The sequence below is a fragment of the Neovison vison genome, chromosome 8 (genome assembly GCF_020171115.1).
Source record: "Neovison vison isolate M4711 chromosome 8, ASM_NN_V1, whole genome shotgun sequence".
Lineage (NCBI taxonomy): Eukaryota > Metazoa > Chordata > Mammalia > Carnivora > Mustelidae > Neogale > Neogale vison.
In genome coordinates this window covers 11,340,252-11,360,173 of record NC_058098.1, presented here as the reverse complement: position 1 = coordinate 11,360,173, position 19,922 = coordinate 11,340,252, and the positions used below count along the sequence as shown (strand labels likewise).

General features: G+C 44.0%; 1 protein-coding gene across 1 annotated transcript in view; it reads right to left on the bottom strand.

Annotated features, from left to right (window-relative positions):
- B4GALT5 (beta-1,4-galactosyltransferase 5) overlaps positions 1-19,393 on the bottom strand; it is a 75,659-nt gene extending 56,266 nt beyond the window's left edge. Inside the window, exon 1 of the mRNA XM_044262856.1 lies at positions 19,137-19,393. Within this exon, the coding sequence (XP_044118791.1) occupies positions 19,137-19,251 (115 nt within the window). The 5' untranslated portion in view covers positions 19,252-19,393. The remainder of the gene's footprint in view (positions 1-19,136) is intronic.
- Positions 19,394-19,922: the final 529 nt, after the last annotated feature.

Genomic DNA, 19,922 nt, shown 5'->3' with positions numbered 1-19,922 from the left:
GTGGGTTAAATGTTTCACTTTGTGACCCACTCTGGTTAGCTAAAGATGTGCAGCCTTACAGGAAGTAATCAAGAATATCCTGTGTATTGAGAGACACAGAAAATAACCTAAAAAGAATTTCAGAAAGGTATGGTGACTATATTTTCAGAATGCAAAACTAGGTGACGTGGCCCAGGCAATTCTTCCCCCCAAAATGTGAATTTACTTATCAAAAAGTTTTATATGGGCTCTTTCCCCTTTTCTAAAACAATTCAGTTGGGCGCCTGGGTGGCTCAGTGGGTTAAGCCGCTGCCTTCGGCTCAGGTCATGATCTCAGGGTCCTGGGATCGAGTCCCGCATCGGGCTCTCTGCTCAGCAGGGAGCCTGCTTCCCTCTCTCTCTCTCTGCCTGCCTCTCCATCTACTTGTGATTTCTCTCTGTCAAATAAATAAATAAAATCTTTAAAAAAAAAAAAAATTTCAGTCCTAAAGCCATTAGGTGGGGCTGCGCCTAGGGAGGTGTCTGAGGTGAGGGGTCCAGAGAAGACACAAAGGGCCACAGAGGGAGGCCTGAGCACAGCAGGATTGGGATGTCTTCCCTGCAGCGTCAGGGAAGGGGGGGATGCCAGGGTGGGGTGCCACAGGCCGAGCAGGGGTGAGAGGAGTGTCTACTGCAGGAGATGGGGCAGCCTGGTCCAGGGTGTCAGAGCCCAAGTGGGGTGCAGAGGGCACCCATGCTGGCAGATGGGCTGGGGCAGGGTATGGGAGCTTAAGGGCGGGGCGGGGGTGGTGAGGAGGAAGGAAAGCCCAGGAAAGGGAACTGAACTGTTCCAGGTGAAAAGGATATATAAACAGGGATTGGGGATGAAGCAGCATGGTACATACAAAGGATTGATCAACTAAGTAAATATATTAAGAAAAACGGGAGCTAGGATTCCACAGTCAGAGAAAAGAGTTATAAATATGGAAAGGGAGAAAACTAGCATGAACCCTGAAGCAATGGATTTAAATTGCAGGTACTAAGGTGAACTCCACAATTTTTAGTTCATACGCAAGTAGAAATATAGATGTCAATGTGCGTATGTATGTACACATACATATACATATCCCATAGCTTTATACATAGAGGCAAGAAGCCTTAACAATCCAATAGCAGTAAGTGCCCCCAACACCTGGATCTTGGCTTCTAAATATCCATTCTCCACTAGAAAGACTCAAGAGTTCTTTGGAGAAATAACTGATTCCAGGTTTGGGATAAGGAAGGCACAAAGTGCCTAGAACATGTTGTTATGGCAGAAAGTAAAACAGTGATGCCGACCTAAATTATTTTTGATATAGAAGACATTACTGGGGCAACTGGCAGCACTCTGATGCAGGCTGAAGGATTAGACGACCGTAAAGTATCAATGTCAATTTCTTAACTTCAATGGTTGGATAGTCCTTTGTTGGAATATGCTTATTTGTTGGAAAAAAAAAAAAAAAAAGTCTAGTATTTGGGAGTGATGGGAAATCAGGTCACCAAATGGTTCAAGAAAAAGTTGATGTACTGTAATTGCACCTTTTCTGCTCAGTTTGTGATTTCAAACTTTTTTTTTTTTTAAAGATTTTATTTATTTATTTGACAGAGAGAAATCACAAGTAGATGGAGAGGCAGGCAGAGAGAGAGAGAGGGAAGCAGGCTCCCCGCTGAGCAGAGAGCCCGACGCGGGACTCGATCCCAGGACCCTGAGATCATGACCCGAGCTGAAGGGAGCAGCTTAACCCACTGAGCCACCCAGGCGCCCCAAACTTTTTTTTTTTTTTTTTTAAGATTTTATTTGACAGGGCACCTGGGTGGCTCAGTGGGTTAAGCCACTGCCTTCAGCTCAGGTCATGATCTCAGGGTCCTGGGATCGAGCCCCGCATCAGGCTATCTGCTCAGCAGGGGGCCCTGCTTCCCTTCCTCTCTCTCTGCCTGCCTCTCTGCCTACTTGTGATCTCTCTCTGTCAAATGGATAAATAAAATCTTAAAAAAAAAAATATTTTATTTGACAGAGAGAGACACAGGGAGAGAGGGAACACAGCAGGGGTAGTGGGAGAGGGAGAAGCAGGTTCCCTGCAGAGTAGGGAGCCCGATGCTGGGCTTGATCCCAGGACCCTGGGATCCATGAGCAGATGCTTAACAACTGAGCCACCCAGGAATCCTGATTTCAAACTTTTTTAAAAAATCATTTTTAGGGGCACCTGGATGGCTCAGTGGGTTAAGCCTCTGCCTTCAGTTCAGGTCATGGTCTCAGGGTCCTGGGATCGAACCCTGCATCGGGCTCTCTGCAAAGCAGGGAGCCTGCTCCCCACCCCCACCCCCCACCTGCCTCTCTCTCTGCCTACTTGTGATCTCTGTCAAATAAATAAATAAAACCTTTTTTTAAAAATCATTTTTAAATAGTCTCACACATTTATCCAATTACATCACATTTTGTCTTATAGACAGTTCCCCTATGATGCTTATTTTGGGAGTGCACATTTGTTCCAAGGTAACTGATATATCTGACAATAATGAGCAAAACTAAAAACGTCACGTTTGCTTATGTGTAATTTCACCCATAAGGAACACCCAGATAACTATCCCCAGCTGAGCAGACATACACGCACTCACATACCCCAAATATCTACCAGCTACCTGACTTCACCAAGCAGGTGACCATACACGTCCGACGTGACATTTGGTTCTGCATCAGATAATCCTTCCACCACCAGGTAATAACTCACGGATTGGTTGGCCTGATGCCCACATCCGTGAGCAAACTTTTTATGGTATTTCTCAACCATTTAATAGGTGTAAACCTGTGCTCTGTTTTAATTAGTTTCCTTTTTCATTAGGTCTCTTTTTAAAAAATGAGTCACTAATAAAGTTCTTAAGTGTCGCGTACCTAAACTCATTTTTCCCATAAGTTCTATGGCTTTTATTCAACAATTGTGTGGAGCATGAGGATTTTTAGGAATGCTCAAGTCATGTTATAGCAGAACTAACTGTATTTAGTATAACCACTTTTACAAAGAATAACCTGCGTGCTATCAATGATGTCCCTAGTCTGTATGTTTAGCTACAGAAAAGAGGTAGAAAAAGAAAATACAACATTTAGTTGCAACCTAAATTTCCAGCAACTCGGAAGCAAAGGAATATCCTGAATTTTCATTCTGTCTCATAGTTCCAGATGGGATATTCCAACGGTCTAGAAAAGCCCAGAAAGCCTAGAGCAGGCCACACAAATTAACTACGTATTTAATTCCTTTAATTACAGATTTAGAAGGCACACCGTATCGCACAGCTACATTTGAAAATACGAGGGAAATAACAGCAGCAGCGGCCAGAGCAGCCCAACTGGCCCTTGTGTTTTATCTGCTCTGACTTACCTTTGAGAAACTTCTCTGTCAAAGTTTAGTTACTTCTGACAAACGAGAGAAAAAACACCAGACTGGAGAAAAATAATCACGAAGTACAACAAGATTTCTGAAAGTGTTTATTTCTACTTTGCTGAATCCAATCAAAGGAGGAACCAGATCAAATACTATACTTTCACATTAAATTAGTCACACTGGTATAGGATTTCATGAAATTTTAAATTCTTCCACTTAATTTTACTAATAATCTTTAGAATTGAGACTAAACCAACTTGACACCAAAGGGACTACAATTTGGTGTAGTTTTTCGCATATCAGTAAACAGAACAAGTATGTTTTCTTTATAGCTTTCAAGAATTCCCTTGCCAGAAATAATCTTCTAGCAAGACACTATGGTTAGTTATAATAAGGGAAACACAGAACCAACCAGGAAAAGATGTTACAGCAGAGAAACTGCGAAAGGTTATTCCAGCACAAAACTCGCTACCACTCTTCCAAAATCAACTCTCTCAGACTAACAATTCCTAAGGTGCAAAATTTTCAAGTATCTGAGTGTGTATAAAGATCAGAAGGAAATCAAGAAATGAAAACACTTGTGAGGAAAACATGATTATGAATAAATTATTGTAATTTTATCATTGTTGAAGCTGATTTAATAGTTCAACAATATTGTTCAACAGAACAAGGGTGGTAACATTTGTGAGATTATAATTAAACATGATTCATTCCGGAATGTTTCTGGTGACACCAATTTACATAAATAATCTACTGGTAAGTTTGTTCAGATAGCACAATGAAGAGAGTCAATTTTTCACACATACAATACAATTTAAAACTATAGCCTCAATCTATGCTGACTGTTTAACTATTTTAATTTTAGAACTCTTAAATTAACCAAATAATACTAAAATCAAATCAGTGGTGGTAATGTTTAATGTGTGGATCTCGGGGGATGTTACTAAACACACACCACAAAATCTATGCCAAAATGAGTCCTAAAAGAGGTATTTTTTCCACTTTCCTTTGCAAACTTTGTACTTGGCTTTGGTCAAGGCTGACATAAACAGCTACAGAAATTAGCAATACAGTCTCAGAAAAAAAGGTCATGGAAACCAAAGAACACAGGTTGGTTACCACCTGTGCAGGCACATTAGCAGTAATGGTCTGCTCCCAAGGGCCCCTGAGGCTTCAGCATCCTTAACCCCAGCACCTGCTCCTCAAGCTCAGCAGAACCTTCCAGGTAACACCACAGCATGGAAAGACTTAGCCTTTGAAAACATGCTGACCTTTGTTCTTCTTGCACTGAATTCTGAAGTTTCAAATGAAGAACAGGTAACAGAAAAAATTAAATCCTCCAGAAACTTCACTGCAATCAACTGCTTCAGCTCTGGTCTACTATGCACCCGTTCAGAGGAGCTGGTAATCCCAGCAGGAAATTGCCCGCTTTCCCTTCCTGTCCCTCCTCCAGCTGAGCTCTGTGATCAAGGGGCTGGGGAAGCGAGAGGGGACCGGGACTGGTGAATACCTAACTAGTATCAAGACTTGCAAACATGTGATAATTTCTCTCCTTTATGGTTGCAATAATCTTGCATTCATATACTGCTTATTTTCTGAGCAAAAATGAAATCAAATTATCAAATTACCTAAAAACTTTAAAAATCCGGTTACTAATTAGTGTAAGCCTATCCTCATGTTTTGTTTTCTTTTCTTTTCTTTTCTTTTAGAAAGGGGAATCTTTGGGCCCTTTACATCTTTCATAAATACAAAGGCCACATCAAAAAATTATCTTTGTTCGTGGGGATCCACTATACTATTCATTCTGCTTTTGCATAGGTTTGAAATTTTCTGTAGTAAAATAATTAAGGAAAAAAGTTATCTCAAACATAAAAGCCAACCAGAAAAGTAGCTCTCTTACCTAAGGTTAATTCTCAATAGAGTTCAAATAAATCCAGATTTTCTAACTCACACAAATCTTAAGATTTCTCAATACTTAAAACCAGAATGAAAAAGCCAGACAAACCAAGTCAATGATGAAATAGGCAATTAAGCCAAAAGCAAAACATTTCACTTCCCCTCTCATATACATTCGCTTTCTCTCTCTCTCTCTCACACACACACAGAGCACAACGGAGGGTTCTAGTTGTGCCTTCCAGACAGAGAAACTGATGGGTGTTGGTCTAGCACTAATCAGCTCAAGCTTTTATTGAAAATACAATCTTAGTGACAGAGGCAAGGTCATTTCCATCTTCCATCCAGCAGCATGAAGCACAAGAGACTACTTATGAACAACGGTCTTACTTTCCAAGCCATCCACATGGACTTCCAATTTCAGAAAAGTGTTTTTTATCTTCATCTCTCCCTGGATGAAGTAAAATATAAAACAATTTCTCATGTCCTAGGCAAAAACTACCTCTCAAATTAAAGACTGGCAAGCATATTCACAGCATAAAGGTATAACTTTTATAAATTTGAAAATACCAAAGCCATTAACTTAAATATCTTCCTCATTAAAAATAGAAACAATGTCCCCAGCAATATAAGAGAATTACTTGAGCTGCCCCATCCCAAATTTGGACTGATTATTTTCCTATGTTTATCCTTTTTTCATCTAAATGTCAAGTTTAGGTACAAGAGAAAACATTGATAAATTTATCTGTGACTTCCAATTGTAAAGCATTATCATACACACAGTATGTAGGACACAAAGCACTTGGAAGGGTTCAAATCCTTGCTGAATACAAAACCGGCAAAACTTGAAACTTTTACTTGTCATCTGCCCACAAACCAGGCCTCCACATCACCAAACATCTGACTGCACTGGGGCATAATTAATCTAAAAGTATGCTATGAATCATATTTTCAATTATAATGAACATATCTATAAATCATTGTGTTTTTATTTGATCCTTTTAGTTCCTCACCCTGAAATCTCAGCGGTTAGCACAGCCCTGGCTAACATACCCAAACAAGCAGAAGGCACTAACTGTATTTTTCAGCACCTCAGATCTGTCCACCTCTACTTCACTTCCCTGACTTAACAAATAAACACTGATTAAACACCTACTGTGTGCCAAAACAGTGTTCTAGACAGGAATACAACAATGATCCAGAAAGATAAGTCCCGCTCATTGAATACTGATTTAGAGGTCTGAGGATGGGCAGGAGTACAGAATTTGGCCACTGAAGAGATAAAGGAAAAGAGCTACCTTGTCCATGCTGGAGGGATAGGAGAGGAGTGGCATAAATGAAGCCAGAGAGGCAGGCTGAAGCTAGATCATGAAAGGCCTTCGAAGTGACAACAAGAAGTCTGAACTCTATCCCAAGTGTAATGAAAGCCACTGAAGGGCAGGAGACAAATTCATCATGTCTGACAAATCCCTCCTGAGCACCTACTCAGTGCCAGACTTGTATTCTAAAACCCACACTCTTCAAGATAGAAGGAAGAATTTACAGGCCTTGGCATGTAAATTCATGCGCCCTCCACTGGTCCGGAGCGCACTAGTGTTATAAAGAAACTTCAGGTCACTCAGGAGATAAACAGCAGACACATTCCTTGTAAATACGACCACCACTAAAAACTGGCACAACCAATGAGCCAATGGGGTAGGAAATTAAATGTGTTTTCAAGAACTTTTTTTTTTTAAAGATTTTATTTATTTGACAGACAGAGATTACAAGTAGCAGAGAGGCAGGCAGAGAGAGAGGGGGAAGCAGGCTCCCTGCCGAGCAGAGAGCCCGATGCGGGGCTCGATCCCAGGACCCTGGGATCATGACCTGAGCTGAAGGCAGAGGCTTTAACCCACTGAGCCACCCAGGCGCCCCTTTAAGAACTTCTTAAAAGCAGGGTGCCTGGGTGGCTCAGTGGGTTAAAGCCTTCGCCTTCAGCTCAGGTCAAGATCCCAGGGTCCTGGGATCAAGCCCCGAATCAGGCTCTCTGCAGAGTGGGGAGCCATCAAGGAGTATAAAACCATTCAAAACTGAGTATTTCTTACTATGGGGAAGCTGTACTCCCTAGCTGAATACTTAAAATGTAACACAGCTATGGTGTCTGCTTCATTCTCACTGAACCCCCAGCCCCAGCGCACTGTAGCGATGTAGTACATCATGAAGATTAAGCTAATGAAGTTAGCTCTAATAGTCAAATCAGGCAAATGAAAAGCCAAGTTTATGAATTTTTTCTTTCGTTACAGGTCTCACAACATAAACCTTTCTGAGTACCCACCTGTCTTTAATCGCTACCATTATCATTCTCATTTAGGTAAATACATTTGCAATTCAGCTGGTACCCAGGACAAAAAAATAAAATTGCTGTATTTTACCTTGAGTTATAGGAGTTCAGCAGGTTTTAACAAATTAGATTCTTCCATACTCCTCATTCTTTAGCACTCTGTTCATTTTCTGATAATGTTTATGAAGGAAAAGGGTTGGTGGTGGCTGGGGGGGAATCATGTGGTTTGCATCACACACCTCCCAGTCATGCAGGGCCTGTCCTGGCAGCCTATTCCTCACCTCCACGGGCCACCCTGTGCCTGTGCCGATGACTGGGAGGCACGGGGAAACAGAATGCCAATCCTTATTCTGGTGAATAAGGAAATACCGATTTTCACCGAATCAGAAGACAGAAAACAAACAAACAAAACCCCATGCTTGATACCAAATAGAAAATCATAACTCCATGTCATCATTCCTAAATAACAAAGTACAAAGGTGCTGGCTGGTTAATGGAGATTTAGGTTATAAACAAAGCCAAGAAAAATTTACTTTTCCCTATCTTAAAAGTCAGCAGCCCCTTTCATTTCTGTATGATGAGTCCAGTGTTTCACTAACTATGTTCACCAATCTATAATATTTTCCAAATTTCTCTTCTATAAGGTATGGTTTTGTTTTTTTTTTAAGATTTTATTTATTTATTTGACAGGCAGAGATCACAAGTAGGCAGAGAGGCAGGCAGAGAGAGAGGAGGAAGGAAGCAGGCTCTCTGCTTAGCCTCTCTGATGCGGGGCTCAATCCTCTGGGATCATGACCTGAGCCAAAGGCAGAGGCTTTAACCCACTGAGCCACCCAGGCGCCCTGATGCCTATGCTTTAAAAACAAACAAACAAAAAAAAACCCCACAAAGACACAAAACCAAAAAAAAAAAAAAAGGAAAATAACAAGTGTGCCCAGGATGTGGGAAACTGGAACCCTCATCCTCTGCTGGTGGGAATGTACAATGGTGTGCAGTCCCTGTAGAAAAGTCAGGCAGTTCCTCAAAAAATTAACTAGAATTACGTAACCTAGCAATTGCAATCCTAAATATATACCCCAAAGAATTAAAAACAGAGGCTCAAATAGACATTTGAACACCAAAGTTCAGAGTAGAACTTACTCACATACCCAAAAGGTGGAAACCATTCGCGTGCTCATCAACAGATGAAAAAACAAAGTGTGGTGGCAGACACTTACAAGGGAGTATTACACAGCCATAAAAAGGACAAAGTTCTGACACACGCTTTCACATGGATGAGACTTGAAAACATGATGCAAAGTGAAATAAGCTAAATACAAGAAGGAATGTATGATGATTCCACTTATGTTGAAGCACCTAGAAAAAGCACAAAATTCATAATGACAGAAATTAGATAAGATGGTAACAGGGGCTGAGGAAAGGGAAATGAGGAATTATTGCTTAGTGGGAACAGAGTTTCTGCTTGAGGTAATGAAATTTTGGGGAACATCAGCGATGGTTGCATAACACTGTGAATTAAAGCCACAGAATTACACATTTAAATTACCAAAATACATAACAAACATCATATTATATGTATTCACCCCAAAGAAACAGCAAGGAAAACAAGTCCAAAGTAGCATGGGGCAAAACGAATTCAAAGTCACTTCAGAATCAGGATTAACAGAAGCAGTGATCCTTCCCCCAGAGTAAATCTAATCCCAACAATGAAGAGGCTGGCTGGCCAGACAACAGTTATCCTCATTCATTTCATTAACTATTTTAAGTACAAACAATGTGCTAGGCACTATCCTGGCACAAGAAAATCACAATCACAATCACAACCCAGAACACTTTCCTATCACTACTCTCTCTACAGGTTATGAGGATACGGAAAAAGTGAGTTTTTCTTAAGTTAAAAGATTAAATGCTTTATGTAAAGTACACAGTTTCATAACAAGTACATGAAAAATCCTAACACCAGTCTACTACCATCTTTGGTCCACATGGTTTAACTTCTTTAAGTTGCCAATTTGTCATCTTCTAAACTGGAATGAAGGATTTTTTTTTTCTTTAAAATACACAAATGTGATCACATCACCGCAATTAGGAAAATACTATTTTCTGGCATCAGAGGACACTGGTCTACCAATCAGAAAACAGTGGTGCCTGGGTGTCTCAGCCGGTGGCCTAGTTGTAGTTGGGCTGGTTGGTTTAGGCTCAGGTCATGATCTCGGGGTGGTGGGATCGAGCCCCTGCATAAGGCCCAATGTTCTGCGGGGACTCAGCTTCGGATTCTCGCTCTCCCTCCCCTTCTGCCCTTCCTCCCGTGCACGCTTTCACTCTCAGATAAATACATAAAATATTAAAAAGAGAGAAAAGAAAATATAAACATCACCAGCCCGAGTACAATTTAGACACAGCGCCTAGAAGGAGAACTCCTCAAAATGGGATAATGAGCAGTTTTATGAGGGAAAAAAAAATTTCTATTTTCCCATCTTTCGAGCACACGGTTGTTCAACAATGAGAACTGAGCTAAAGGTTTAAATGTCTATTAATCATACTTTTAGGACCATCTGGAGGGTGAAGAACACAGTTCCCTCTTTATATCTATGTGTTTACAGCTCTTTAATAAATATAATAAACAGTCATGCTCATAGCAGAGCCTAGATTAATTTAAGTTTTAAAACACAACACTGAGTTTCCCTACAATCCACGCCTGCCTGTACCTGACACCCCACAGCATTTTCATCACCATAATTAGGCCAGGAATCGCCTCAGAGAACTGTTCATAATTGATGACAGTAACTAAGGCAACTCAGGAACAATGACCAGCTTCCCTTCTAGTCGCCGCAGAATACCTGGTATCTGTAACCTGGGAAGGAGGAGGAAGAGTACCTGAGTCTAGTAACTGCCTACTCAAACTAACGAAAGGAGTGGGGGACAGGACTCTAAAAGATTCCGGTGGGACTCCTGTGCCTGGGAAAACACTGCATTCAGGGGATCAGCAGGAGGCATGAGTGTTCTTTGGATGAAGCCACAATATAAAAAAAGAATTTACTGGGTCAAAATGTAATATTCATTTTCACTGAACATCAATTACCTAGGAGAGGGAGGATGGGCCAGGAGCTAATGAGTCCAGGGCTCTCTCTCATGCTTAAAAGCAAAGTGTGAAACTAGGGAAAGGATGGATTTAGCAGATTAAAAGTTAAAAGGATTTCCCCAAGAACAAAGAAAAACAAGAAAGGGGGGGGGGGAGGAAAGGAAAGAAAAAAGGGGGAAAAATGGTCTTAACATCCTGAAGATATTGCCATAAAATTCTTTTTAGTTTTTCCCTTGACCAAGACAATACAAATTTTTGTCATAGTGATTTCAAACACACAGACTTCAGTGCAAAAATTCTTTTTAGGGCAAGTGTCCGAAAACAAGAGACCACAGGGTGTCAACTTTTCCATCACCCTGAAGGGTGAAAGCGGGCCGTGTGCAGACTCCCGCAAACACCTCCTCACTCCAGCAGTGCCACAGAAGCCACGGCTCAGCACTTCGTCCAAGATGGGAAACCCAAGTGAGGGGGCACCTGCATTTTTAAAAATGGGGTGCTTTAACTTGACCTAAGTTGTCACACCTTCTTCTACTTCAAGATTCAACCCACACTTGCTTAGACTCATGTAACCTCAGATCTGAAAGGGACCCTAGAATCTGTACTGTCACCAATGTCCTCCATTTACAGAGGAGAAAAAACTGAGGTAACACTTCCCATCTAGTTACTGGTAAAGCCGGACTGGAGCCTGGGTCCTTCCAGCTCTGTGTCGCACTAGCATGAGGCCAGAGAGGATTTCTTCCGTTTACAAATAGTCACTGTAGGGGCGCCTGGGTGGCTCAGCGGGTTAAAGCCTCTGCCTTCGGCTCAGGTCATGATCCTCCTGGGATCGAGCCCCACATGGGGCTCTCTGCTCAGCGGGGCGCCTGCTTCCTCCTCTCTCTCTGCCTGTCTCTGCCTACCTGTGATCTCTGTCAAATAAATAAATAAAATCTTTAAAAAAATAATAATAATCACTGTAACATGGGGCTTCAAGCTCTGCGTAAACCCCTTTACATGTATACTCATTTCTCACAACAGCCCGTGTGGAAGATAATATCTTCTACCCGGTAGGTAAGAAAACTGAAAATAATTTGCCTGAGGGACCTGGTGGTAGGCAGTAGAGCAGGTGATTCTTAATCTCAGTGTGGTGAGTTCTAGCCCCACTCTGGGTGTAGAGCCTACTTAAAAAGAAGTAAAATATTTTTTTAAAAATCTGCCCATTCAGTGGGTTGATTTAAACCTAGGTGTGGCTGATTTCAAAGCTAATGTTCACCCCTCTCCTACAAGTCCTTCCCACGGCTCCAGGGTCCGACATGCCCTGAGCCCTCCCACGTTTCCAAATTCATCTTTTACCACTCTTCCCATCATTGAAAAAATCCAGTCAACCTTCACTCAAACTCATCCTTGCCTCTGGTCTTTTACATGTGCACCCCTACCCTGCCCACCACCCCAAGACATGTTAGCGACAGTCAAGGCAAGTATCACCTCTTCCACAAGGCCTTCCCTAACCCCTCAATCTAAAACACACTCAGTCACTCCCACCACCATCCGAAACTGTCCTCTGCACTGGCTGTGCCTCCCATTAGAATAAAAGCACTAGAAGGGCAAAACCCTCTCGCTGAGGTGAAAGCCACCATGATTGCAGAAACATTCTGCTTTATTCATTTCTAGACTGCTCCATACACAAAAGCTGTCAGACAAGAGGAGACACCCAAAAGAAGGCCGCGTTGATTAAAGGAGCGAATGCCTGCCTGAACTCCCGTCTCATTAACAACGAGGGTCATATAATTTAGCAACTAACTGCAAACTAGCTCCTGTTTTTCCCTAGTTGTTTCTTGGGATTAATTTTGTCTTTTCAACCATATTTTTTTGTATGCCTCAGGGATATCTTATCATTCTCAACTTTGGGTGAGTTAATGACTCCACATGGGCTTATGTGATCATCTATAAAACGAAAAAAGCAGTCAGAAGTCTAGAATTCATGCGTTTCCCTCCCGTAGCTGGTAACATAATAGGCAGACATTCGAATACTAATTATTGACCCATAGATCTCAAATCCATTTTCTCACAATTTTCTACAAAAATGCACCTATTGTGCAAAGGCAGGGCCACACTTACTTAGCTAGTTTTTAGAAACCTAAAGAATAAGGACCTTATGCTAGTCGAATGCTGGCCTGCCTCTCCTCTCGAAACCTCTCCATTAACCTCTTCCAAGCCACACCCAATCTGTTTGCTTCTGATTATCCTTTATCTTGGCCAGTGTTAACCCCCAGTTTTCTCGATTTCTTTGACAGGTCTCAGCATCACCACATTCCTTATTTCTTGCTTCTGCAAGTTCTGCTTGCTTTACATGGTTAGATGTGTCCGACAGATCTTCCGTTATCAAAAAAGCTGCAAAACTGGGCAAGTCAAGAGCATTTTGGCTTCTACAGCTTTGGAATTTCTACTCTCCTGAAGAATTCTAAAGAATCATAGCAACACAGAGACCCTTCTTCCTGGTAATTTAATATATGCTGCTCCCACTGGCCTGTCAAGCTGTTGGGGGTGGGGAGAAATGTCAGAATTAGAGCAGAATCATCTACTGGCTACACCACTGACGGTCTGGAACTGTAACTGATACTGCTTCTAAAGACTGTCCAAGATTAGCATACTTTCACTGTTAAAGAAATTTCGACTCCAAACCCAGACCGTGTTTCCAATATAGCAAAATTCTGCAAAGAAGCCATAAAACATCACCAAAGTCCTGGTCAAAAGTGTGCTGTTAGGTTTTAAAACTTCAACCTGTTCCTTAAACATGGTTTCCTTCTAGAATGACACAACTGAGAAAGTATTTGAGTGAGTGAGTGCTCATGAGTATGTGGGAGGTTTTTTACTTTTTTACAATAACACACATTCCACCACATGTATATCCTTCCACAAAAGCTCAAGAACTATCTATGTGCACTAGCATTTAGAGGGCATTTTCATGGGAGAAGAAAAAAGAAAAAAGGCCGTTCTCATACTAAACTGTGGGGAATCTGAAATTTTCCTGTGGTTATTAGAGAAAGTTGTATTCGAGGGCACCTAGGTAGCTCAGCTGGTTCCTTCAGTCAGGGTCATGGTCCCAGGGTTCTGGGATTGAGCCCTGCATGGGGCTCCCTGCTCAGTGGGGAGCCTGCTTCTCCCTCTCCTCCCCGCTCTCTAGCGGTCTCTTTCTCAAGTAAATAAATAAAATCTTAAAAAAAAAAAAAAAAAAGAAAAGGTTGCATTTGGTTACATAAAACATGTATCTTTTTAAAAAGATTTTATTTAGGGCGCCTGGGTGGCTCAGTGGGTTGGGCCGCTGCCTTCGGCTCAGGTCATGATCTCAGGGTCCTGGGATCGAGTCCCGCATCGGGCTCTCTGCTCTGCAGGGAGCCTGCTTCCTCCTCTCTCTCTCTCTGCCTGCCTCTCTGGCTACTTGTAATCTCTCTCTGTCAAATAAATAAATAAAATCTTTAAAAAAAAAAAAAAAAAGATTTTATTTGACAGAGAGAGAGAGAGAGAGATCCCAAGTAGGCAGAGGCAGGCAGAGAGAGAGGGCTGAGCAGAGAGCCCAATGCAGGGGCTCCATCCCAGGACCCTGAGATCATGACTTAAGCCCAAGACAGTGGCTTAAAGCACTGAGCCACCCAGGCACCGCATAAAACGTGTATCTTATCTAAAATCTTAAGTCTAATATTTATACAGAATGTGAATGAATTATCAACTTTCTGCATATAAAAACATCTCATTAAAATGTTTGGTTAAGGGGCGCCTGTGTGGCTCAGTTGGTTGAGTGACTGTCTTCCACTAAGGTCATGATCCTGGACTCCCAGGATCAAGTCCTACATCGGGCTCCCTGCTCTGCAGGGAGTCTGCTTCTCTCGCTGACCTCTCTCCTCTCATGCTCTCTCTCTCTCTAATAAATAAATAAAATCTTTTAAAAAGTAAAATAAAATAAATAAATAAAAATAAAAGTTTGGTTAAGGGGTGCCTAGGTGGTTCAGTCAGTTAAGCATCTGCTCTGGGACTGAGCCCCATGTCAGGCTCCCTGCTCAGCAGAGGGCCGGCTTCTCCCTCTCCCTCCACCCCCTCGCCCCCACCTTGTGCACTCACATGCTCTCTCCCTCTCTCTCCCACCATCTCAAATTTAAGTTTCTTAAAAAAAGTTTGGTTAAGATGCACTTCTAGTTTTTCAAACAGTTTTGGGCTTTTCCCAAGGGTAAGATCAGAGAATCAAGTGACCTGCTCAAGGTCATTTGGCCAAATCAGGCAGAATTAGAATTACTGGTTCCTGCCCTACAAAAGCCAGCCATAAATCAAACTTTTCTTGGAACTAAGCAGACCAAAAGGGAAAAATCATTCCCTATTTCCTTTCCTCAATAATCAAAGGGCAAAGGAAAATCAGTTTAAGTAGCAGAACTTCAATTAATGAAATTTCATCAATAGACTAGTACCTCTAACCAGGATCAGGCACCTCTCCCAAAACTGGTTAACTGTTTTACCAATTCGCGAAGGTCATTAACCTCTCTACAGCCTTCCCATCTGAGGGCACCATAAACTTATTAGATGTTTTCCAATCAGCACTTCATAAGTGTATCTACAAATAGTTCACTTATCTTCTAAAAGACCTGGTCAGATGGGAATATGGGTATACTCTGAGCTGTTATATCTCTTTTTCTCTCTCTCTTTTTTTTTTTAAGTTAAAGCATCATATAAGCAAGTTCAAAGTTTTCTTCAGAACTCTGAAATGCATAGGGATATTTCACCAGAACAGGTGAAACAGTGACTGAGTAAACGAGAATCAGGCTGTGGCTGGGAAAGAGCAAGAGAGGAGGCGTGAACACATCTTCTTCACCACCTCGGCTTCCTCTTCCATTTCAAATCCACCATCTCCATCTCTCTTTCTTTCTCTTCTTTAAAGTGGGCACGGAGCCCAATCTGGGGCTTGCACTCACCACCCTGAGATCAATTCCTGAACTGAGATCGAGAGTCGGATGCTTAACTGACAGAGCCACCCAGGCACCCCCACACCACATTTCTGTCCCATCCTTTTCATTCCTACTTTCAAACTACTGGTGTGAGACACTACTTCTGAATTCATAACAAAAATGTAATGTCCAGTAAAGCCGTACTTTGAAATCCCTAACTGGATTTGGATAGGGATATTAAAGTTAACTGAGAGCCCTCTGTTACAAACACACTACAGTCAGACTTAGTTAACACTCCTGACATCCAATTTCCTAAGTCAAATGGCACCATTAGCCCCATTTCAGATGACCCTCAAATCCAGGAAAATTTCCCTTGCTCTCAGACTATAGGTCACCAATATTAAAAGCTGGCATTAGATCCAAAAAATACTAAGTTAATGGGTAGGCGGACATTGGGACTGGATTGTATCATATATGAACAACTTTAAAACATTTATAACTGACATGACTTTTATCTCAAATTCAATTCAAGTCTACCTATTTCTGAATACAACTGTAACACGCTCTTTGGACTATTTCTCTTTAGAACCTTAAGCAAAAAACACGGTCAAAAGGTATACAAACTAAAGGACTAAAAAAAATTAAAACCAGAAGGAAATGTAAGTCTAACGTTTTCCATTATGCCAGAAGTCAGAATTGTCATTCTCTGGAAATGAATTAGGTTGAACTACTATCACATTGCCACTGTACAAACCATTTTTGACCTGCAAAAACGGAAATTTCATATGGTTCAACCTAATATTATTTTCTAAGCTTATTTTAATAATTGTCTCAAATTAAGGTCTTCACAACCCAAGGCACATAAAACCTTGTATTTCTCTAGATTGCCTTAACCTTTGGAAAGATTTGCCACCCCACTGTCCAAAGCTGGTCATTTGAAAAATTAAGTCTATTAGCAAGAAAGCCAAGATTTAAAAAAGAAAAGAAAAAAAAAAAAAAAAAAAACCACCAAACCACTGAATGTAACTGTGCTTGCAGGAGCCCTAAAGCCATTCCACATCTTTTTTATGGCTTGCCTTTCCCACTAACAAAATTTGAATCTTAAGTAGATCTGCCCTTTGGAAGACTTCCATTTAAGTAGAAACTAGTGAAAATTTAAGTACTTTGCAACTTCTTCACTTATCAGTGATACAAGAATCTAAGCACAGTAGGTGCCCATTACTTTACACTGTGGTTCCATTGACCTAAAAATCTATCCTTGAGGAATTTTAAGTAAGTTGGTAAGTTCCGCTTCTGCTGGAGAATCTGGCTTCTAACCTCTCTCATCTAAAGGGTGACCACCATCCCAGTGGGATTATTCTGCATGTAGATATGGCTGATTTATGTACAAACAACAGAAATAACCCCCATCACTAGAAGTGGTTATGGCTCCAAGACTGACTGCATTGAGGTCCAAATCTATCATTTCACACCCACTGTTATGGAGTCTGAGATCCAATATGTTAATGACCTCTTTTCTCAATTAGTTCCACTAATTATGCACCTGTTCTTGTTCTGCCAAAATTCCTATCTCCTCATCTGATCGGTCAGACCACACACTGTACTCTCCCAGAGGAATCCTTTTTCCTTAGATACTTCATGAACTGTGTAGGACAATCTGATGTTGCCTTTTCTACCTTCCCAGATCTAGTTTACAGTACAGATCATCAATATTCACCATTACGTGAAATATGCTCTAAAAAAAAAAAAAATCAGGAGAGAATCTCCTGCTCTATCTGGAAATTTCTCTATTCAGCTAGTTCAGTGTTGATAGGTCAAAAGAGAATGGCACTAGGCATTACTACAATCCTAAAGGGCATTCCCCTATAGTTAAACCATCAACCCTTTCCTAACATCCAAACGACTCAGAACTTTTAGAGCAGAATTCACTCTCCTTGCCCCAGCTCCAACAGCATCTTCTGGTCATTTCTCACCCTGAACTGAAGTTTTCTCTAGAGCCTGTGGTGACACCATGTCAGACAATACCTTCTTTAATCCTTCCATCTACTCCCGTCTTTCTGAAAAGTTACATGTAACTGCTTTAACACACACACACAGACACACATATACACAAAACACTCCCTCTGCACTGTAAGTGCTTTAAAAGGGAATTTATTTACTTCCTTAAAACTCCATGAGGTTAAGATTAACACTCCCATTTTACAGAGGAGAAAAGCTGAGGCCTGTTAACTTGCCCAAGGTCATAAAGGACAGGGATTTGAATCCAAGTCTGACCTCAGTGTCCTCTGACCTTAACCCTCATGCTGTATTTCCTTCCAATCTCTTTCTTCATGTCCTAAATGTCCACTCGGTGGTCTTACAAAATCTGTGGGCAGTGTTCAGTTTCCCCAGAGACTGCCTTGCCTTTAAAGGACATGCCTTCGAGAAGAATGAGTTCCCATTCCATTTTTTCTCCATGCTCCTCCCTCCCACCTGGCACCATTTCCCCAAGGCTCTTATCACAAATTCTCCTCTAGGGCCAATTTACATGTCCTCCCGGTCCCTGAGCAGGAGCCGTAGGATACTAAAGGGCCACCTTCTACCTTGAGACTGGGGGGGGGGGGCAGCAGTAAAAGCGTGGAAACATCCAGACAAACCTTTCCCCAAGTCTTCGTTCAAGGAGGAAACTGTGGCCGAGGACCGGAGCGGGGTGGGGGTGGGGGGGTAGGGGCGCAGAGAATTTGGGGAAGGAAAAGAGGTACAGGGGCGGAGGTAACAACAAGGGTGTGCCCTTGGGGGAGGGGGAAGGAGACAGCAGGGGAGACGGCCTGGGTCGCTCAAGGGTTACATTGAATGGGGGTGGACCTCCATAAGGTGGGGGGGTTCACCCGGTGAGGAAAGGGGCCACCAAGAAGAGGAGAAAATGTGTATGCTGGGGAGGAGGACCTGGAGATGAATGTAACAGGAAAGTGGAGGGAAGAAAGGATAGGGAGGGGGAGCAGGAAACGGTGAACTCAACCGGGAGGAGAGAGAGGAAGGATGGATGGGAACCGGGGAGGTGGGGCACCTCGAGCTCCGAGCCTCTGGGCTCGGCGAGGATTAGCAGGCGGGCCGAGGAGGTTCAGGGGTCCGCGGAATGCCGGGAACCAGGGCGCGGGAGACCCCGGGAAAGGAGGAACGGGAGTTCTCGAGCCCAGCAGCGGGAAGAGGGGCTCGAGCGAGGCAAGGGCGGGAAAGGGGGAGTCCCGGCCCGGGGGGCGGGGGTGGAGGTACCGTCGGGTTCGCCAGGGGATGGGGTTAGGAGGGCCGGGGGATGCGTGGGAGGCTAGCGGGGTGCGGGTGTGGGTTCCAGGGCTGGTCCGGGTGCAGAAAGCGGGAATGTCCCGGCGTCCCATGAGGGTCGGGCGTGGGGTCTCCCGAGGGTCGGGCCGGGGTCCCCGCAGTATTCTGAGGGCCAGGCTCGGGCCGGGGTCCTCTGAGGGCCGGAGTTCCGTCAGGGTGGGGCGGGGGGGGGTCCCGGGATCCCCCCCGAGGCCGGAGTGGCAGCCCCCACCCAGGACTCCAGGCTCCCTTCCTACCTATGCCGGGCGCCACATAGACGAAGTAGAGCAGCGAGGACGAGAGCGAGAAGAAGAAGAGCGCGGCGAGCAGCGAGCGGCGCGGCAGCCGCAGCAGCCCCCGGCGGACGCGCATGCTGCAGCCGGGCGGCCGCTGGCGAGCCGGGCCGGGCCTGCTCCCGCCGCTCCCTGTCCGCCGCCTCCTGGGCCGCCGCCGCTGCCTGGGCCTCGGCCACCACCTCCCGGGCCTCTCCGGCCGCCGCTCCCAGCCGCCGCCTCACCGCTCCCTGCCGCCGGCCGCCGCGGGCCGGGCCACATGAAGCGGGCGGGGGGCCTGAGCGGCCCAAAGCGAGCACAGCGGCAGAGACGGGGCGGGGCGGACAGCGCGGGAGGCGGGGAGGGGGCGGGACTAGCGCCGCCGGGCACCGTCGCAAAAGACCGGCGCGCGCGCGCTGCCGGCCCGACCCCCCGGTCCGGCTCCCGCGGCGGAGCGGCGGCCCTCAGGGAACGTCGCTAAATGGCGACAGCCCCTCTTCTGGCGCAGCCACCGCCCAGGCTTTCGGGGAGCGTCGCTCAAAAGCCGGTCGGCTCCGCTCGTGGGCGCCCCCAGCCCCAGAGCCAAGGGGCCGTCTGCAATGTCGGACGCGGCTGGTCGCCTGCTGCGGCAGTGGAGCGGAGATTGTAGGCATAGGGGCTCGGCATACACCTTCACTCACTCATTCATTCATTCGTTCATTCACTTCACCATTTATTGAAGGCCAGACATAGACCAGACACTGTTCTTGGTGCTGGGGATGCTACAAAGAA